Here is a 22,979-nt window from a genome sequence, read left to right as displayed (position 1 = left end):
GTCATACATTTGTGATTCAGTAGCCTGATGGGCAAAAACACATCTGTCTACAGTGCAGCAGTACAGTGGAATAATCTGCCCTCAAATCTGACACTGAGTGTTTCACAGAACCTGTTTAAAGTGTAACATTAAAATGATCTAACATGTGTTTGTTAGTAATAAAAACAAACAATATAATATACTATAATAATATAACACTAAAGGAAGCCAGTCTACAAAATGAGTACTTTTACTTTTGATACTTTAAGTACATTTTGCTGATAATACTTATGTACTTTTACTTATGTAACATTTTAAATTCAGACTTTTACTTGTAACGTAGTATTTTTAGAGTACAGTATTTCAACTTTTACTTAAGTAAAGGATCTGAACATACTGTACAAAACACAACTACACTTCCACCTTCAGGGCAGTTTTCGTCTTGAAAAAAAAAAAACCAGAACAGCTCCTGATACTGGTTTTACTTTGCAGGGACCTACAGGAAGTGCACTGCAGCAGCTTGACAGTGGCTGCAGCGCGCGGCATGCTTGGTCAGTGAATCACATGCACCGTCCCCGTTATCCGCTGGTATAAATACGAGCTGCAGAGCGAGCAGAGGCAGCCTCAGACGGTTTGGAGCCTCCGGAAACACAAAGAGGTGAGTCACAGCCAGGGGCTTAATTTCTAGTGTCTGCAGCTGGGTTGATGCTCAAAAAGAAAACGGTCTCTTTATTTTCAGGCTGCCATGAAAACAGTCTTATTATAGCCTAATAAATAGAATACAGAGGCATCATATTGGCTGCTTTTTTCAGGTTCAGATCATGTAATGTCATATATATAATTAAGCTATAATTAGGCTGTGAAATGAGTTTAAATGATCTCTGCAGTTGTTGTTTTTTTGTCAAGGTTCAGGATTTCTCTAGTAGCACCCAAATTTGTTGTGCAGATGGGAGATTCAGCATTCAGGAGTTAAAAACAAGACAGATTCAAAAGACATCAAGACAAAATACATTAAAACAGGTATCATCATAGTATCAAAAATAGAATCAGAGTATAAGAACTCTTAAGAAGGTCATGGCAAAGCGCTTCTACACACACACACACACACAAAGACACACACACACTCACTCAAAAGCTTAAAGTGCCATACATGGGTGAAGTGCATCATGCAGAAATGCTGACTTCATTGTTGACTGCTGCTTGTGCTCACTCATGGGTGTGACCTCCATCTTTGGATGAAAACAACAGGATTATGGTAGATGACATCATATTGTGGTTGGGCACACTGAGCAGCAATACTTACTGCAAAATAAGAATATAAACATGCAGTTTGATAATTTAGAAAGTGAGAGTGTTGAATGGAGGAACAGAGGATACATGCAGGATGGATTTTAAATTAAATTCATGTGTAATAATAATTCTGATTCAACTGACTTTTTGGTGATATTAGCTGTACCCAAACTGGATTTTAGTTAACTTTGATACATTTTCTGTTGTAGAACTGGCTCTAATTTCAGCATGACTGCATGACAAGTGAATCCTTTGGGTACAAAAATCCCCCAAACACTTGAAAAGAGGACAAAATGAGGCCACACGCGCTACTGTCCCATTTGTTGTAATTGGAACCCAGATGATCCAGATTACTTAATTGTTCTTTCTAGCACTGGGAAAGTCGTTTTGTGCAAGTTTTTAGCTTCTAACGGAGAGAATGAGACAGAAACAGATGGGGAATTCATCAAAAGTGGAAACAAGCAGGTTTTTCAGACACAAAAAGATCAGATTTTACTGATTCACAGTGGGAAGTTCACACATTACAGCAGCACAGAGACAGGCTAAGAGGTAAGAAAACGGTTTCAATGAAATAAAATTAACATAGATAAGATAAGATATTAAAGAAATTAGAGACATTACATTTAAAAAAGCAATACTTGTGCAAAATATTTGTGTATAGAGATCCAGTAGAGCAAATCCAGCAGCCATGATGTGTGAAGTATATAAAGGTATAGTTATAGAGGTATAAGTATGAATAGATAATAATAATAATAATAATAATAAAATAATTAAAATAATATGATAAAATAAATGAATACAATATACATAATAGTATATTAAAATACAGTGCAATATATGTAATATACACTCACTATACAGTAATGATACACATGCAGCTAATTATTTTTTTCTTTATCGATTAGCTCAAAAACAATTAATTCAAAGTGGTTGCCAATAATTTTTCTGTCAACCAACAGATCAATTAATCAACTGCAGCTCTATTATGGACTCAAAATACTCTGCAGATGAAAAAAAATGTATGAAAAATGCTCCTTTATGTGTAGCAAGTGGACAGATGTCCAGAGGATAAAGTTTTATTTTACTTCATGAAGCGAACTGAACTTTCTGGAAGGCCTTACAAGCAACATCTGGACTATTGTTCGGTTGTGTAACCAGGATCCCTGTGGCTGTTATTCTGCAAGTAATGGAGCTCAGCCTCTGCATAGTAAATTATTTTACCTTTTTTTCTTCTCTTCTTTTTGTTTGTTTAACTGTCTCTTGTTTAACTGTGTTTAACTCTCCAGGGATCTGTCTGTTGGTACTTCTCATTCTTTGCACTCTCTGAACACCAAACTGATTCTGGTTTTTTTCTCATTAAAAAGGCCTATCCGGAAACAGTCATTTCCTGTTGACAAACCTTCCATTAACCAGCATGCTGTAATTAAGGTTTACTTTCACTTGAATAACGACCCCATGGTGTTTGCGGCTGCAGTTTCCTGTACTGGAAGTGTGAAACTCGTGAACATGAGCTCAGATGCTGTAGAGAGGAAAGTGGGACACTTTCTTTGCTCCCAGGTGGACGCCAAGTCCTGCTGGGTTTGGAATAGTTGGTCACATATTTTTGTTTGTTCCTTTGTTTTTCACATCAGATTAAAGGAATGCACTAAGATTTAGAGAGGTTGTAACATCAGTACACTGAATGTATCTGCTGTGTGATGACTGTTGACTGTTTCCCTGGTTCTGTATAACACTTAAGCATGCAGTGTGCTGAATGATACATGATTCTAGTTTTATGTCAAAGGTCATCGGACATTTTATATTCTAGTGGAGAAGGGAGATCCCAAAATTTCTATTACCAAATACCAAATCTGTGAATTTCTGTTTGATTGCAGCAATAAAGACTAAATATGTCACATCATAAACATCATATAGCTTCAATCAAAAGCTGCAGCAAGCTGAATGAGCATGTTTATGTGTGAACTGAATTGAATTGAATTGAATTGCATGTGTGGGGGTTGAATAAGAAATTAATGTAAAACTTATTGGTTAAATTTATACAAGATATGATGCAAAAACACTTTGCTTGTTTCCATAGGAACAAGAGATGGTGGGCGAGCAGGCAACTGTGCTCAAAATTGACTGCATGACATGAAGAAGATTTCTCTCATCTAAACTTACATAAGATATATTTTATTTGAAAAAGAAAACTAAGTTTTAATGATCAGCAAATAACTCTTTATTGCATACAGGTCAGTGTCACTCTTACCTTGGATAATATGGTGACTTGCTGTAACTCAACTTACACTATATGGCCAAAGGTATGTGGACACACCTGTCCACAACTTTTGGTCTTTGGGCTGGGCCCCTTAGTCCCAACTAAAGGAAACGTTAAAGGATTTGACTAGCAATTTTCTATATTTTTCTTATTGTCAACAAATCTCATGTAGAGCCAAACCATGAATTGATCCTACTTACAAGTATTGCGTGTGTATCCAAAGCCTGATATAGCCTTATCTTATTCCTCTGTGCCATAGACCTCCATTGTTGTCCAAAAACCATGAATCATGTCAGTGAGACACACGGGCAACATATGGGCAACATATTCCTTCAACACAAAGATTACGGTCATGCTGGTTTGTTTAGAACGGCTCCAAAAACTAAACAATGATCATGTTTTCAGTCTCTGAAGAGCAGTTCAGTGTACGGCAGACGCCACTGCACATGCACATGCACAGGAATTTTGCTAGCTTGTTGTGCTACATATGACAACCTCTTGACTTTATACTAAAGTTATTAACAATGTAGTACAAGGTCAAAAGGTTGTGATATGCTGCACAACAAGCTAGTGAAGCTCTATAAACAGAACTCTGCAGTGGCGTCTGCCGTACACGGAACAACTCTCCTGAGATTGAAAACATGATCAATGTCTGAGGAGCTGTTTCAAAACAAACTACTGCGATCGTAATCTTCGTGGTGAAGGAACATGTCACCCAGTGCAAGACAGTAGTGTGGTTACAAGTTTGTGGCAACACTTTGGGAAAAAAACTCTTTCCTCTTTTTACATGACAGTGCTCCCATGCACAAAGCAAGGTCCATGAAGAGATGATTTCTTGGGAAAAACTTGACCGGCCTGCACAGAGCCCTGACCTCATCTCACATGTTTGGAATGAACTGTGAGCCAGACATTATCACCCAACATCTGTGGTCAACTTCACTAATGCTCTTGAGGCTGAAGCAGATTAATGTCAATGATTTTGGGATGAGATGTTCGACAAACACTTGAAGCCTAATACTTTCAGATTTTAGTATAATATAAATTCACTAACTTTCTTATGCATGTTAAAATGTCATTACCCTGCTTGAAAATGGCAGGTTGGTACATTTGAAACCCTCTGCTGAGTTAGAAGAAAACAGAGGATTAAAGGTGGCTGTAGAATTAATCAACAGATTAAACTCAGAGAAGGAGATTTATACTGCACAAGAAAAGCTGCAAACAAAGAAGCGAAGGCCAGTCCTTCTGTCTAATGACTTTCTCTCTGTATCATTCATCACTCTATCAGTCTCTATCTTGTGTGTGTGAAGAAGAGGGAAAAAAAAAAAAATCAGCATCCACAGTCGGTCTTTGTTTAATCTGACATTGATGAAAACATGGGCAGCTGACCAAGCACACGTCAGAGAAATGTTTAAACAGAGAAAGGGCTCGCTGTTCTCTTTATGTAATGCTTTTCAAAGGCACCGTCGGTCAAAGTCACCCAAAAATAAACTGATCTGAGGTCAACTTGGTGATGATTTCCCCACTTTGTGTTTTAAAGATTGAAACCGGAGATGAGGAATATGATGCATTCAGGAGGCTCTGAATTATTTACATGTATTGATTAGTGCGGTTATTTTTATGTTATGCTGTGTGAGGATGAAAACCTGCTGAGTAAGTGTGCTCATTTTTTACTGCGTAGCTCTCTGTCTGTCTTCTGTACAGTTTATGTCACCCTCTAGTGGAGATGCAGGTACATTACAACAACATTACAACAGGAGGCAGAGATTTAACTGTGACTCTTTTTTCCAGGTTTTTCTCATCATTGCCTGCTGGCCCCGTGAGAGTCAGAGAGGATGTTAATGATGATGATGATGATGAAGAAGAAGGGGTCAAAGACTCTGGCTGTGTTGGCTCTTCTTCTGGCCTCAGCCAACTGTATCGTTCCCCCATCTAAAGAGGATCTTACCCGTAAGTTTCACTGCATCTCTTGGGGTATATAAGGCATCAGAAAACACCCTTTAAATGTTAAAATGGAGTCACCTTACCCTGTTGGAAATTAGCAAAGCTTTAGGAAAAAGAAAAAAATCCCCTCAACATATGAGCAGGTATGAAGATTGCTATTCCAGCAGTGTTTAAATATGTAAAAAATGACATGTTTAAAATGGAAACTTGAGGATGTAGCAGTAACAGACAGCAGAGGAGAGTTAAAGGGTGTTTTTTGTAAATTTCTTCTTCTGTTTGCAAACACGTGCACATAAATGAAGATAAAAACATATAATTATCATTTACTTTGAACAGAAATGTGTCAGCTTGGGAAGAGACGCAGGAGCAATACATGATATTGTATTTTGCGTTCACAGTTGAAGTGAAAATGCATGTTATATGTTTTTCTTCACAGGGCTTTCACTCCAGGGAGAGAAATATCTGGATGAACAGATTGAAAACGCCATTAATGGGGTGAAGGAGATGAAGAGTGTGATGCAGAAATCCTCAGAGGACCACAAGATGTTTCTGGATGCTCTGGAGAAAACCAAGCAGCAGAAAGAGGTAGAGACATGAGACATATATTATATAATTTCTTCTTTTTTATATAAATAATGAAGGTAAAGTATAATTAAAATATAATCCATAATAAAACACACTGACATGTTTTGTCCCAATAGAGTTGTCTAGTGATTACAGAACAGTTAATGTGCTTTTTTTTGAGCCACATCACAAAGCAGAGTAAACTTTTAAGTCACTATAAAGCACTTCATCCTGTGGTTTATAACTTTTATAAAGCAGCAACAGCAAGAACCCAAATATTTAACAAATGACGAAAGAAAGATGAAGAAAATAGACCCGTTCTCACTACAAGTAAGCAAATACTTAATGATATCACCTCAGTATGCTGACAGGATACAGAATGACAAAATGAGAAACAGTTTTCTTGCAGAGTGGATCTTCTTTATTGCCATTTTCCTCAGTCCTTTCCTGAAAAAATAATGAATTCCTGCAAAAAAAAGTTATTTCAGCTCAGCTCTAGCAATGGCATTGTGACATAGACCAAGAACTAAAGGAAAACGATTTTTAAAACTCTTTTTTATAACAACAGGAATTACAAAAATATCATTTCTTTATTCCCTCTTTGATATGTCTCTAGAACAAATTTTGATTTGTTTCTTCTGTGCATATTCTGCACATGCTTTTCTCCTGTCTGTTTAAAAATAATAATAATAAATATATTCCATAAAATGTTTAGAGCCACAATGATTAGTCAACTCATCAATTAGTCGATTGACAGAAAATTAATCAGAAAATATTTTAAATAATCATATAATCGTTTTGGTCATTTTTAAAGCAAAAATAGTAAACAGCTGGTTTCAGCTTCTCAAATGTGATGATCTATTACTTTACTTTGTTATATATACTATTAAACTGAATAACCTCAGGGTTTGTACTGTTAGTCAGACAAAATAGGACATTTGAAGATGTCTCCTTTGACTCTGGGAAATTATAATGGTATTTTTCACTTCATGGATCATTTTATGGATAAAACGATTAATCAATCATAAAAATAATCATTAGTTGCATCCCTTTATTTTTTTAAAAAGTGTATAACATGTCCTTCATGGGCTACATTATGTGTTTTCTCTGTACATAGCAAATTGATAGAGGTGTTATTTTGTATCACGTGATCTCCTAACTGTAGGTGGAGCTGTCATTTTTTTGCTGCAACAATGAATACCGTAACAATAAGCAACTTATATTAACGATGGTACCACAATAAAAAAAGAAGAAAAAAGATTTCCTCTTTAATCTCTGTCTCTGTTTTGCTGCAGGAATCGATGCGTGCGGCTCAGGAGATGGAGGCTAAGCTGGAGCAGGAGGAGGAGGTTTGTAACGAGACCATGAAGGCTCTATGGGAGGAGTGTAAGCCCTGTCTGAAGAACACCTGCATCAAGTACTACTCCCGCACATGCAGCAGTGGATCTGGACTGGTGGGACGCCAGGTCAGATACTCGTAATAACTCGTAATAGCTAGTAATACTATATGATGGCAAGTAGTATAGTATTTTCATTTTTACTGCAAATAGCACTTACTTCCTTTACTGCCTTACTTACTGTCTAGCATCTTTTTAGTATTGGTATTATAAATATGGATTTAAAAAAATGAAAATACTAATTCTCCCTTTCTCTGTAGTTGGAGGACGTGCTGAACCGATCCTCTCCCTTCTCCATCTGGATCAACGGGGAGAAGATAGACGACCTGGAGCAGGAGGGACAACGACAAAACACAGAGTTCAGGAACCTGGAGGAGAAATACTCAGAGATGGCCGACGGAGTGGACAGCATATTTTCAGACAGTATGAAGGTACTGTTCACCTGTAGACCATAGGAATAAACACTGGACATACAGATACATATTTACTGTGATAGTTGTATTGACTACAGTCAGTAACACTTAATTCTGCCCACCAACATTCAGGGACAACATAGTAACAAGATAGACAAGATAGTTGCTAATTAACTTTTTGTCAATTGATGAATCATTGCAGCTATAGTTTTCATTCACTCTCACTGCTGTCAATAACTTTGTTTCCAGCTACAGCAGGCAAACACAGTTAGTGACTAGCTGGTGAACATAGTGGAGCATTTAGCAGCTGAAGAGCCAGATATTTTTCTCAGGAGGTGGTTAACAGGTATAACAGCATCAGCTCTGTTTCTGTGTGCTTCACGCTCCTCAGGTGGCTGATCATGTGCATTACAACCCTCCAAGTTTCCTTTTGCCCAGTTTCTGGGGACCCTACGCTCGCCGGAGCAGAGTCATTCGCACAGTCTTCCACGAGCCTTTCCACGGCTTCCAGAGTTTGTTCTCCCCCATGATGGGCATGGGCAGGAACTTCTTCGGCTCCATGGGCTCCATGATGGACCTTGACTCTGACACACTTCCTAATGAGGGTATGTTCTCTAACATCCTCTACCTGAATCACAACCAGCAGTGGAAGAAGTATTCAGATCCTTTACTTAAGTAAAAGTACCAATACAGAAATGTAAAAATACTCCATTACAAGTTAAAGATCTGTATGAAAAATTCTACTGAAGGATGTTAAAAGATCATTAACATCAGTTTTAATATTGTTGCCCTGTCAATTCTACTCATCTAAACCTTTGTAGTTGTTTGAAGAGCAATAAAATTCTGATTAAAAAAAGTGAGTTTAGGATTTATCGATTTGTGAGTGGACTTTACAGGGTTTTTAAGCTAGTTTCAAACCATGAATAAAAAATTAACACAAAGTTGTGATTTGGAAACAGACATGTTGTAAACTGTGTGTTTGTGTCTGGTCGCAGATGGCATTGTGAATGAGGACGTGGTTATCACCAAACCTTTTGGCAACGGCAAGATGACCTGCAGAGAGATTCGTCGCAACTCAGCTGGCTGCCTCAAGTTCCGCGACGAGTGTCAGAAGTGCAAAGACATCCAACATATTGGTAAGATAAGTCTCTGGTGAAGTGTTTGTGACCAAAACTCAGTTAAAAATCAGTTAAAAATATAAACATGGATACAATAAAGGTATAATGATAGCAATGATGATGATGATGATGTAGACAAAGTACAAAAGTTTGCAAATGTGTAACATACATAGGCAGCAAAAATAAACAGAGCAAACCAACACAGTAAATGACATAATATGAAAATATAATAATATAAAATTATGTCAGATGTCATAACACATAACACAACATCTAATAATAACTGCTCAAAAGGTACAGGGTACAGGGCACTAAGGTCTGGCTGTGTCCTTTCATCCAGCTTCCTCTGGCAGGAAACTAGAGATGGAGACCTGAATGATGGTCCAGAGATGTTTTTATTAACACAATTAGGATTTATGATAATGTTGAAAACAGGAAGGGCTTCGAATTAATGGCCAGGGGATGCAGAGAGGGAGAATGCAATTTAATAATGTAATCTCCTACTTTATGTTGATGATGTTTTTGTTCCCTAGCCATGAACAGACAGGACAGGCTCTGAAAGCAAAGATGTACTGTCTACATTTTAGACAGAGAGACATTTGGAAATAGAGGTTCATATTGATTTCACATTCAGAATGATGTCTCAGCTTATTGGAGTTACAAGCATCTACATTTAAATCCTAAGATATGTATGTAAGCAAATTCAAGCAATCTCCACAATATTTGCTAGAGCTTTCAATTTTGCTAAATTACTGTAATTTTTCTGCATGAAATGGCCAAATCAACAGACTGCTTGTGATTTGGGCCAATTGTCGCATTTTGTGTCATGGTAATTTATGTCATCACATCGCATTCAGCAAGGATTCAAGTGCACGTTCAGGTGGAAAATGGACAAATCTCACCTGCCAACAAAAAGTACTGCCATAGACCAAGAAAAACTATTCCCAAATGTTCCTAAATGAAGTTTGCATTCAGTTAGTCAAAAGAATACCAGTTGGAAATGAAACTATATTCTTTCTGTTAATGGATTTATTTTAATGGCATTATTGACTGATTTTTTTAATGTTGAGATGAACGTTTATTTAATAAAGGCTTATAAAGTGAACTCAAGTACAGTATTTTTCTTTTTCTATAACTTTGAGCTCATGGTTCTCATGTTCAGGAAGTAAATTTAAAAAATTAGCACTGAAATATAGTTGTCTCTGTGATATACAGTAACCTTTTTATCAAAGTAAGTGATTACATATGACTCTTCATTGGTAGTAATTTTTAAATAATAGCATTATTTTCCTTTTCTTGCAATTTTTCCCAATTCCTTCAATTTTACTGCAATTGGAACGCACAAAACATACAATTGTATCACAACTTTTGAAAAAAGCTGCTGCAAAATCAAGCATTTTTGGCTGCAATAATCACAAAAAAACCTGGAGGAACGTATTTATGTAAGAGTGACAACACACTTTTAAATGGTTGGTTTGGCCTACCGTCATGCTAACATGCTCACAACAATGCTAGCACACTAATGTGATGCATGTATAATGTTTACCATGTTCATGTTAGTTTAGCACATAAGCATGCTAGAATTTGCTAATTAACACTAAACACAAAGTTATGGAAATTGCATTCATTTCGTAGGTATTTGATCATAAGCGCAAGTATTGGACAACTAAAAATTTTGACCTGGTGATGGCGCTAGAGGAAAAGTCAGGGGACGTCATAAATATTTTACAGCAATCCATTAGTGGTTGAGCTATTTCTGACTGGACCAACTGACAGACCAACATTGCCATACATTGAGCCACGCTGCTAGCATGGCTAAAAATCAACTAACTTCATTATGTTTTTCTCATTAAATAAATAGTTTGATGTTTTGGAAAATCTGCTAATGCACTTTCTTTGAGAGCTGAGAACATCAATACTTATATTATACTTGAAAGAGGTATTGATCTTCTCATCTAACTTTGGGGTAAGAAAGCAATTAAGCATATTTCCCAAAATATCAAATCGTGTTCCTAGAATTTTATTGTTAGCAGCTGTTATCAGATTTTACAAATGGTTCCTCCCACACGACAGTGAGAAGATTTCCTTGTTCAAAAATCCTACAATAAAACAAACTGCAACTTCTATCATGTTTAGGAATTGTTATCATGACCTTCAGTCATTTAAGCCCATTTTTGCACCAAACAGATTTTCCTAACCGTACTTGAGCTCCAGGATGACATATGCTCGTCTTCTGCCTGTTTTCTTTGCAGATTGCTCTGGGAAGAAACCTCTGGAGGGCCCCCTGAAGGAGGAGCTGGAGGAGGCGCTGGCCATGGCAGAGCGTTTCACCCAGCAGTACAACACCCTCCTGAAGAGGTTTGAGGAGCAGATGTTTAACACCTCCTCCATCCTGGACCTGTTCAACAAGCAGTTCGGCTGGGTGTCATCTCTGGTCAATAACACCAACTCAAAGGACAACATCTTCCAAGTTCAGACGGTACGTACTGTAGGCCGTCTGAACTTGTTGCTCACATTCAGTTTAGCTCCAAAGCAGTCTTTTATTCTTTATCCTTCTCAGTTCCTCTGTGTAAGTTTTGGTTTGGAGAACCTCTACTTGTTGAGGGTGCAATTTGCAGCCAAAATCAATATTCCATTATATATCTTGGTTTGCTTGCTTTAAATTCTCATTAGGACATTTGTGTCTTATCCAAAAGTTCATGAACAAAATATGAATTTCTAAAAAGGTGGTACAGAAAGGATAGAGATTTTTTCTGATTTTATGCAGGGTCATGATACAGAGAAATCTGAAAGATATGACAATGTAATGCATTAAATCTAAAGGCCCAAAAGCGATAATTGACGCATGTCATCTGACGCTTGTCAATTATCAATTGATGCTCCTATGGCGCACTGCAAGCATCAGATTTGAAATGCCAACACCACAGAACCTTTGTATTAACTGCTGCATTAGTTGGACGTAATGAATGAATGAAAATGAGAAATGCAGAGAGGAAGGTGTAGTTCAAACGCGCCCGTCAGACGCTACCAGTGCGTTTAGGCCTTAAGACAATTTTCTCTTTTTAGAGACAATAAAAGCAACCTTGAACCTTACTTTTAGCTTGACTACCACCTTGCAAATTGGATTTTATGGTATTAAAAAGTACAGAAGGTACAAGCGTTTTGAGAGTTTTTCTTTTTAAGGTGTTACAGCAATAATTCAACTGAAAATTACTGAATTTGGAGTTGTACAAGCCAGTATCTGCCCACTATATCTGCATGCATGCAGAATATATCAATGAAAATGCATGTATGTTGACTGTAGGCAGAAAAACTGGATGTGCAGCTAAACCCTTCTTTTCTGTATTGTAGGTGATCTGCAGGGACGGCGAGGAGAAGCCTGATGAGGATACGGAGCCAGAAGAAACCAAAGTGTCTGTGCAGCTCTTCGACTCACCACCCATGAACTTCAGCGTCCCGGGTGACATCCCCTGGACTGACCCCAAGTTCTCCGAGGTGGTGGCCCAGAAGGCTCTGGACAACTACAAGGAAACCAGTGTGTGAGTGTCCAGCAGCCAGTTCAAGCACTTGTAAAGAGTTAACCAACAAATATTTGATATATTTTCTTGTTGTTAGTTAATGTGTCTGGACCGGCACATATTCTAAAGGTTACGACCATTTACTGTCATTTCAATGCTTCTTTAAGTTATTAATTTTCTCCTTTTTAAGATAATAGTAGTGGCAAAAGACCAAAGTACCTATGTTCAACTACTTTACTGTGTGTAGTTCAAAGTACAAACATTAGGTTAGCTGGTACTTTACTTGGGGGATTCTGTCTGAGAGACTTTCAACTTTCACTTCACTGCATTTCTGAGAGAAACTGACCTTTTCTACTGTCAGTTATAGTTACTAATTACTAATTACATTTAAAATATGAACATTATTACCAAAACAATATTTTTTTCCTTTCTTCTAACCCTTCTTTTCCTTCCCTCCTTCTTTTCACGTCTTTTCTTATTTCCGTTCTTTTCAACTGATCGGAAAAGAGTATTTTTCCATATAAACTAGTAATTTGATAATCTGATATTGCCAATTTTACTTCGGAAAATGATTTGAGTACTTTTTGCGATATGAAATATAGATATTATGCTCAATCCTGTCTATTTAGTGGGCTCTTGTGTTCAATTTAACACTATGACAATGAGAATTCATGTCAGCTTACTTTATGATTTAGCTGGGATGAAAAGAATCCCTTTCAAATCCTGATCTCCATCTGTTTGTTTTTTTCCCAGTGTGGTCAAATAAAGTTGGATTTGCAGCCCAACCTGCACTGTCTGCTGACAAAGAGAATGTTCTGGATTCATCAACATCAAAACAAACTTGGAAATCCTGAAGCCAACCCACTGATTCTGTTGTAAACTCTCTCCAAGTCCTGCTTTTACAGTTTAACCTCAGAGATTTATATTGTTACATTAGAGCTCTTTGTCCTGCTGTAAGAGAAGATATTTAGTAGATAGATACATGTCTGTAGTACCTCATACCATATGTAGGCCTCATATCATATGCAAGCTGGGCAAAAAAGGGCCACAGCTCTAAAAATGCTTGAGTTTTAGTTAAAAAACAACATTGATGTAACTTTAACACATGCAGATTAAACTAATATCTCATTCACCACAATTCCGTAAAGTAAAGATTTGATTTGTTGCAGGAAAACTGACATTAGAGTGAGTTAATTTGGTTGTTTCAGTGACTTTAATCCCTTGATTGGCCCATCTACAGATCTCTGATTGTTATTATCTGAGTTGGTTGAAGTGGTTAATTAACAGGGTTAAAAATCACTGATTAAAGCTGGGATAAGTGAAAATGTAATAAGGTTTCTCTGTCCAACAGAGTTGATCATTTTCAGGATTACTTTGAGCCCCTCTGTACAACAGTCTAGCAATGAAGCAATACATAGAGATCAATAAAACCTACTCAAACCCATTCTGTCTGTCTTTTCTGTTGCATCTTACTCTGAATTTGAGCATTTAAAAGTGATTAACACTTGGCGAATAAAGAATTTCTCATTTATGGATTCAATATACGTCTCTGTGGACATGGTCTATATTTATCAAACTGCTGAAAGTTAAATTTTAGACTTTACTTAAATATAAAAGTAAAAATCTACTTGCAAACTTGAGACGAACAGCTATTTATCGAGTTTCTTTCGACCTAAAAATGCTCTTTAATTTAAGAGATCTCCAGAAGTCTCCTAAATTGGTTAAGAGTAGATTCTAGATGATCTTCTGAGACATGATTTGGAATGATTGTCGCTTCAAAAAGAAGTCAGACCCCTTCACTTTTGCACATTTTGTGTTATAAATACAATTTCAAATGGATTAATTTGGCTTTTATGGCCATCAGACTACAACAGAGCATCATGTTTTTGGAAAGTTTTGCTAATTTCTTAAAAATCAAAAACTGTCTCATTTATGTGAGCATTCAGACTCTTTGCTAGCCTACCATCCTTAAGATGTATCTAGAACTTGAACAATCTTGCAACTATCAAAAGAAATAATATAAACAGATTTGAATAACACTTTTATGACTTCTGTTGCCTCAGTATCTCATCAGCTGGATCTTTTACAATATAATGTGACATTATTTTAACAAAAGCTTGTGTAACAGACTGCTGCATCTGCAACTGCTGCTCCAGCCTCCAGACTGAGGGCAGGAAGCACAGGGGAGACTGCTTTATGGATCCAGGGCTAAGGTGAAGCTAACTCTGGGCATATCCCTGTCAATATAATCAGCTGCTGGTAGGACACTAGGAAACTTGGCTTGGTTGTTGAAGAGGTAAAGCATTTATTTTCATAGTGAACATTCTGTTACATTCACTGCAGTGCTAACTCTTAGAGCATGATATCACGTAGGACGCCCTCAGATGCATATTTAAAACGTTTTTACAGGATTCTTGTTTTGAAATAAATCACCTCAATTACCTGAGTCAGCTACAGCTGATAAAATCTGCTAGCAACATTTATTAATTCAGTGGACAAAAATCCATGGTCATCAGCTAAATGAAAAGCTGCTTTTGTCCACTTCTGTGTGAAATTGAAGACTCATTGTTTCAAAACTAACTAAGAATCCAGATTGATAAATCTGCCACTGTTATTGTAAACTGCATGTGCTGTGCTAGAAGGAAGTTTTGACAGACATAGCAACAGTAACTAGGGGGGAAAGACAACAGGCAGCAATAGTTCCATCATACATGTATGATGTCATAACATCAAAGGAACAGATTCATTACACGTGTATGATGTCATCACCAGGTTACTTGCAAATATCAAGGGGATAGCAGCTCCATTTCACGTGTATGATCTTGTCAGTACATCCGTGTATACGGCAGCTGTGATTAGAGTTCTGTCAATTGAGACATTTCATTTCAGTAGGAAATCCACAACTGTGAAACAGACTGCAATGGCTTCAAGACTACATTCAGCAGTCCTGGGATCCTCCAACATTTACAGCAGTACAGAAAGGGTGAACCTGGTGGAACAGGTTGAAGAGCTAAAGACTCAGCTCCAAATGGCAAATGAACACAATATCTCTCAGGAGAAGAAGGTTACTGACCTCTGCACCAGCCTGGCCTCAGAAGTGGAAGAAAACAAGACTCTCTGGGACCAGATTGAGTACTTAACCAATGAACTCCATAAAGAGAGAGGCTGGAGACAGCAGCAAACTAGACTATGCCAGACAGAGAGGGCCAAAGCTGGCCAGGAGTACACCCAGAAGATCCAGCTCACCAAAAAGCTGGAGGAATCCGAAAAAGAGTTGGCCCAGCAGAAGAGCAAGGAAGCACTGTTGGTGCTTAAAGAGAAGCAGCTGAGGGCAGAGTTTGACACGCTCACTGCTTCCTACAATGAGCTCTATCAGGAGTATTCTAATGTCTACCATGCATACAGCTACCTCACAGCAGAAAAAGAAAAAAGTCACTCGCTTCAACAGCAACTTGAGACACAGATTGCTGACAATTCAAACAAAACATCAGAATACAAGAAGCAGTTTCAGAGGATGAAGGTAGAGCAGGAAGCTCTGTGTCTTAAAATGGAGAACGTGACAACAGTTGCTGCTGAGAAGGAGAGGAGTCTTTGTGAGGAGTTGGACGACTTGAAAATTCATCTCCACCAAGAGACCGCAACAATCCTTGAGCTTGTTGCCAAGCTCAAGGCTGAGGAAGAGGAAAAACAGGCCCTCCAAAAACAGATCATCCCAATCATTGAAGACTTCAAGGACAGGACAAGTGAGCAGAGGGAGAAATCCCCTGCTGTTTCACAGGACACAGTGGAAGAGGAGTCCACCACTGTGGTACGGGACTCCAAACTCGTGGAAGAGGAGTCCACCGCTGTGGTAGGGGACTCCAAACTCGTGGAAGAGGAGTCCACCGCTGTGGTACTGGATTCCGAACTTGTGGAAAAGGAGTACACCGCTGTGCTTCTGAACTCAGAACTTGTGGAGGAGGAGTCCACCGTTGTGGTTCTAGACTCCGAACTTGTGGAAAACGAGTACACCGCTGTGCCTCTGAACTCAGAACTTGTGGAGGAGGAGTCCACCACTGCGGTACGGGACTCCGAACTCGTGGAAGAGGAGTCCACCGCTGCGGTACTGGACTCCGAACTCGTGGAAGAGGAGTGCACCGCTGCAGTACTGGACTCTGAACTTGTGGAAGAGGAGTACACCGCTGTGGTTCTGGATTCAGAACTCCAGGGACAAGCTGGCATCAGTCAGAGAGCTGCCGAGAACATCAAAAGGCCTTTCTGGAAAAGATTCCGTCACTTCCTTGGTTTAAGGAAGAGAAAGAAGAAGATGCCGAAGGAAGATTCCACATCCATCACTGAGTTCAACACCTGAGTGCTGGTGCTCAGGTGTTGGAGCTCATTATCAGTGGAATGCTGAACTTAAAATTTAACTTACAACCTTTAAAAAAAACCTGAAAAAAAAAACCTGAAAAAAAAAAAAAAAAAAAAAAAAAAAAAAAAAAACCCTAAAAAGGCTTTTAAAAAAAGCTTTTAAAAAAATAATAAATAAAATAAAACATTTCAAAACATATGTTCTGCCTTTTATGGTTGTATCTCATATTTGTTACAGGTTATTGTTTCGTTTTACTGCAGCTGTTATGGTCACAAGCTGTCATTAGTTCTATCAATTGGTTGCCCACTGTCAGGAAGGCGGATCTTGTACGAGCCTGATCCTAACAAAGCAGGGTATCATTTTTTCATGTTTGCATAAAGTTTTCATCTGGCATTTTAACTCTTTTGAGCACAACACAAAACTACAATTTTAGTCCCACTATTGACAAGGCTCTTAGAAACTCAATTGTCAGGATGTAAATCAGTTCAATTCAACACTTGGATATTGTGAGGTTTAATGAACATTGCTGGGTATAAGGGCCACTAACAGAGTTTTAGTCTTTTAATCTTAGATTAAGTCTGAAATTATTTTTGTTTATGGTCAGAGTAAGATTTGGCTTGGTTTAACCTTTGTTACTCTGAAACACTGCTCTGGTTGAGTCCACATATTACATTCTAGGAGCCCGTTTCACCAAAGTGAGCTGCGAGTGCAGCTTACACAAATGTAAATCACAAATGGTGGCAGCATCCCCTTTCACAAATGATTTTCATTTACAAACTGATGATAAATTTGCAAATTATACAAGACTCTCATATACTCATGGGTCACAAGTGTGGTGTTTGATTTCATTAATGAAGCGTCTCAAAATTAACATAAAATTTGGAGAAACAGGCCTGCGGATGTTTATGAATCTACTAATACTAATACTATACTAAGTAAGGTCAAGACAAATGAGTTCAGAATCAAGACCAACAGGTACTCTAAGTACAAAGTCAATCCTAAATCAAGATCAAAAATCTCAAATCCTTGACTTTGTCCAGTCCTAAACAAGTCATTATGCATCCTTCACAAAACATATTGTCATTTTAAACATTCAAATAGTTACTTAAGTATAGTAAATTTACAGAAATAATAAATGCTTTTTAAAATGCAAATGTATTACTTTCAGATACATTTCATTACATTTAAAGAAAACTGATCAGGGGTGGCTCCTTGTGGTATTCCTGTGACACAATTACAGTCCTTTGTAATCTCTGAGCTGAACGTTCAGTAGTTCTTGACATGTTTTTCTAAAATGGGCAGCGGCAGCACTAGATCTGCTATTAAAAGGTGTCACTCATGTCCATCTCCAAGCACATTAAAGCAGGTTGTACAATGTCTGGTTCTGACACATCAGAACTATTGCCCTGCAACATGTTCTGCAGAAGCTAGAACGGAGCAGCACGTCTGGTCCTGATCTGATCAGTCAGACAGAAGGTTGAGGGAACGCCTGCTGGTCTCTCCTGGCTGACAGTGGAGGAAAGGCTGGTGTGACGTCTTTTAATCTTTTTCTGGTAACCTTCTACATGTTTTTTAAAACAGCAAAATTGTCTTTTCTCAAGAACAATCTTTAATAGAAAAAAGAACTATTATAAAACTAGTCAATTGATGATAGATAACCTGGTAATAATTTATCAGAAAAACCCCTGAATACGATTACCTTTAAAAAGAGTTTTCTTATGAGTCATCAATAAAATGAAGGCTATTCTGACTGATACAGGGTCTTTTTAGTTCATAGTGAAGCTTATTGTTCTATATTGTATTTGTAGACACCCATGTATGGTCATTCAATTGCTGTATGTACGCTGCAGTACTGCCAAGTATATTACAAACTAGTACAATCTTTTACTTTAGTTTATTTGATTCACATTTGATTTACATTATCACATGAAATTATTGTAGTTTTTTGTTTCATTATTTCTTCCTTATTCCAATGAAGGACCCAGGAAGAGTAGCTGTTGCGCTGATAACAGCCAACAGGAATCCACATAAAAACATAACTAAATGACAACCCATCATGAAGTCAGTCAAGAATTGTCATCTGTAATATCGCCATCATATTTAACATACTAGACTTGGACATCAGCAAGCTTTTAAGTGTGTCTTTAGAACATCCTTAAATGGAATTCTTAGACATTTGAACACAAACACGAGCCCAGTTCTCAAACAGGAAAGAAGTCAGTGTTTAAAATATTGTGCCGTTTTTATTTTTGTGTAAAAATCACATAGCTGCTAGTTGACTCTGCAGAGATACAGTACATCCATGCAGTTAAACATCTAGGATCCCACAGCCAAGAGAGAAAGAATTAAATAGAATATTATTTCGCTGTTAGTCAGCAATTAATGCAAATTTACATATGAGTCCAAAAGTCCAAAACCTTCAAGTGAACGTCTTGTTTTGCTCTTCCGCACGGGTGAAGTTAATAACCACTGCAATCAAGATCTTCTGAGACGTGATTTGGAATGATTGTCGCTTCAAAAAAAAAGTCAGACCCCTTCACTTTTGCACAATTTTTTGTGTTATAAATACAATTTCAAATGGATTAATTTGGCTTTTATGGCCATCAGACTACAACAGAGCATCATGTTTTTGGAAAGTTTTGCTAATTTCTTAAAAATCAAAAACTGTCTCATTTATGTGAGCATTCAGACTCTTTGCTAGCCTACCATCCTTAAGATGTATCTAGAACTTGAACAATCTTGCAACTATCAAAAGAAATAATATAAACAGATTTGAATAACACTTTTATGACTTCTGTTGCCTCAGTATCTCATCAGCTGGATCTTTTACAATATAATGTGACATTATTTTAACAAAAGCTTGTGTAACAGACTGCTGCATCTGCAACTGCTGCTCCAGCCTCCAGACTGAGGGCAGGAAGCACAGGGGAGACTGCTTTATAGATCCAGGGCTAAGGTGAAGCTAACTCTGGGCATATCCCTGTCAATATAATCAGCTGCTGGTAGGACACTAGGAAACTTGGCTTGGTTGTTGAAGAGGTAAAGCATTTATTTTCATAGTGAACATTCTGTTACATTCACTGCAGTGCTAACTCTTAGAGCATGATATCACGTAGGACGCCCTCAGATGCATATTTAAAACGTTTTTACAGGATTCTTGTTTTGAAATAAATCACCTCAATTACCTGAGTCAGCTACAGCTGATAAAATCTGCTAGCAACATTTATTAATTCAGTGGACAAAAATCCATGGTCATCAGCTAAATGAAAAGCTGCTTTTGTCCACTTCTGTGTGAAATTGAAGACTCATTGTTTCAAAACTAACTAAGAATCCAGATTGATAAATCTGCCACTGTTATTGTAAACTGCATGTGCTGTGCTAGAAGGAAGTTTTGACAGACATAGCAACAGTAACTAGGGGGGAAAGACAACAGGCAGCAATAGTTCCATCATACATGTATGATGTCATAACATCAAAGGAACAGATTCATTACACGTGTATGATGTCATCACCAGGTTACTTGCAAATATCAAGGGGATAGCAGCTCCATTTCACGTGTATGATCTTGTCAGTACATCCGTGTATACGGCAGCTGTGATTAGAGTTCTGTCAATTGAGACATTTCATTTCAGTAGGAAATCCACAACTGTGAAACAGACTGCAATGGCTTCAAGACTACATTCAGCAGTCCTGGGATCCTCCAACATTTACAGCAGTACAGAAAGGGTGAACCTGGTGGAACAGGTTGAAGAGCTAAAGACTCAGCTCCAAATGGCAAATGAACACAATATCTCTCAGGAGAAGAAGGTTACTGACCTCTGCACCAGCCTGGCCTCAGAAGTGGAAGAAAACAAGACTCTCTGGGACCAGATTGAGTACTTAACCAACGAACTCCATAAAGAGAGAGGCTGGAGACAGCAGCAAACTAGACTATGCCAGACAGAGAGGGCCAAAGCTGGCCAGGAGTACACCCAGAAGATCCAGCTCACCAAAAAGCTGGAGGAATCCGAAAAAGAGTTGGCCCAGCAGAAGAGCAAGGAAGCACTGCTGGTGCTTAAAGAGAAGCAGCTGAGGGCAGAGTTTGACACGCTCACTGCTTCCTACAATGAGCTCTATCAGGAGTATTCTAATGTCTACCATGCATACAGCTACCTCACAGCAGAAAAAGAAAAAAGTCACTCGCTTCAACAGCAACTTGAGACACAGATTGCTGACAATTCAAACAAAACATCAGAATACAAGAAGCAGTTTCAGAGGATGAAGGTAGAGCAGGAAGCTCTGTGTCTTAAAATGGAGAACGTGACAACAGTTGCTGCTGAGAAGGAGAGGAGTCTTTGTGAGGAGTTGGACGACTTGAAAATTCATCTCCTCCAAGAGACCTCAACAATCCTTGAGCTTGTTGCCAAGCTCAAGGCTGAGGAAGAGGAAAAACAGGCCCTCCAAAAACAGATCATCCCAATCATTGAAGACTTCAAGGACAGGACAAGTGAGCAGAGGGAGAAATCCCCTGCTGTTTCACAGGACACAGTGGAAGAGGAGTCCACCACTGTGGTACGGGACTCCAAACTCGTGGAAGAGGAGTCCACCGCTGTGGTACTGGATTCCGAACTTGTGGAAAAGGAGTACACCGCTGTGCTTCTGAACTCAGAACTTGTGGAGGAGGAGTCCACCGCTGCGGTTCTAGACTCCGAACTTGTGGAAAACGAGTACACCGCTGTGCCTCTGAACTCAGAACTTGTGGAGGAGGAGTCCACCACTGCGGTACGGGACTCCGAACTCGTGGAAGAGGAGTCCACCGCTGCGGTACTGGACTCCGAACTCGTGGAAGAGGAGTGCACCGCTGCAGTACTGGACTCTGAACTTGTGGAAAAGGAGTACACCGCTGTGGTTCTGGATTCAGAACTCCAGGGACAAGCTGGCATCAGTCAGAGAGCTGCCGAGAACATCAAAAGGCCTTTCTGGAAAAGATTCCGTCACTTCCTTGGTTTAAGGAAGAGAAAGAAGAAGATGCCGAAGGAAGATTCCACATCCGTCACTGAGTTCAACACCTGAGTGCTGGTGCTCAGGTGTTAGAGCTCATTATCAGTGGAATGCTGAACTTAAAATTTAACTTACAACCTTTAAAAAAAACCTGAAAAAAAAACCTGAAAAAAAAAAAAAAAAAAACTAAAAAAAACCCTAAAAAGGCTTTTAAAAAAAGCTTTAAAAAAAAAAATAAATAAAATAAAACATTTCAAAACATATGTTCTGCCTTTTATGGTTGTATCTTATATTTGTTACAGGTTATTGTTTAGTTTTACGGCAGCTGTTATGGTCACAAGCTGTCATTAGTTCTATCAATTGGTTGCCCACTGTCAGGAAGGCGGATCTTGTACGAGCCTGATACTAACAAAGCAGGGTATCATTTTTTCATGTTTGCATAAAGTTTTCATCTGGCATTTTAACTCTTTTGAGCACAACACAAAACTACAATTTTAGTCCCACTATTGACAAGGCTCTTAGAAACTCAATTGTCAGGATGTAAATCAGTTCAATTCAACACTTGGATATTGTGAGGTTTAATGAACATTGCTGGGTATAAGGGCCACTAACAGAGTTTTAGTCTTTTAATCTTAGATTAAGTCTGAAATTATTTTTGTTTATGGTCAGAGTAAGATTTGGCTTGGTTTAACCTTTGTTACTCTGAAACACTGCTCTGGTTGAGTCCACATATTACATTCTAGGAGCCCGTTTCACCAAAGTGAGCTGTGAGTGCAGCTTACACAAATGTAAATCACAAATGGTGGCAGCATCCCCTTTCACAAATGATTTTCATTTACAAACTGATGATAAATTTGCAAATTATACAAGACTCTCATATACTCATGGGTCATAAGTGTGGTGTTTGATTTCATTAATGAAGCGTCTCAAAATTAACACAAAATTTGGAGAAACAGGCCTGCGGATGTTTATGAATCTACTAGTACTAATACTATACTAAGTAAGGTCAAGACAAATAAGTTCAGAATCAAGACCAACAGGTACTCTAAGTACAAAGTCAATCCTAAATCAAGATCAAAAATCTCAAGCTCTTGACTTTGTCCAGTCCTAAACAAGTCATTATGCATCCTTCACAAAACATATTGTCATTTTAAACATTCAAATAGTTACT

At 38.2% G+C, this 22,979-nt stretch overlaps 1 protein-coding gene across 1 annotated transcript; it reads left to right on the top strand.

The window, feature by feature from the left end:
* Positions 1 to 508: 508 nt before the first annotated feature.
* Positions 509 to 13,921, top strand: clu (clusterin). Its single transcript, XM_044329623.1, has 10 exons — positions 509 to 637; positions 5,315 to 5,473; positions 5,904 to 6,052; positions 7,327 to 7,497; positions 7,689 to 7,859; positions 8,233 to 8,446; positions 8,837 to 8,977; positions 11,212 to 11,438; positions 12,311 to 12,498; positions 13,231 to 13,921. Exons 2-10 carry the CDS (start codon positions 5,359 to 5,361, stop codon positions 13,241 to 13,243), a joined length of 1,389 nt encoding a protein of 462 aa, XP_044185558.1. The 5' UTR covers positions 509 to 637; positions 5,315 to 5,358; the 3' UTR covers positions 13,244 to 13,921.
* The last annotated feature ends 9,058 nt before the right edge of the window (positions 13,922 to 22,979 follow it).

Source organism: Thunnus albacares, chromosome 16 (genome assembly GCF_914725855.1).
Source record: "Thunnus albacares chromosome 16, fThuAlb1.1, whole genome shotgun sequence".
Taxonomy (NCBI): Eukaryota; Metazoa; Chordata; class Actinopteri; order Scombriformes; family Scombridae; genus Thunnus; species Thunnus albacares.
This window is presented reverse-complemented; position numbering and strand designations above follow the sequence as displayed.

Bases quoted from the DNA above. Each gene is read 5' to 3' on its own strand.
- clu (XM_044329623.1), top strand. From the start codon at position 5,359: ATGTTAATGATGATGATGATGATGAAGAAGAAGGGGTCAAAGACTCTG. The intron at 6,053-7,326 runs GTAGAGACATGA...GTTTTGCTGCAG, and splicing joins AAACCAAGCAGCAGAAAGAG to GAATCGATGCGTGCGGCTCA. The intron at 7,860-8,232 runs GTACTGTTCACC...CACGCTCCTCAG, and splicing joins TATTTTCAGACAGTATGAAG to GTGGCTGATCATGTGCATTA.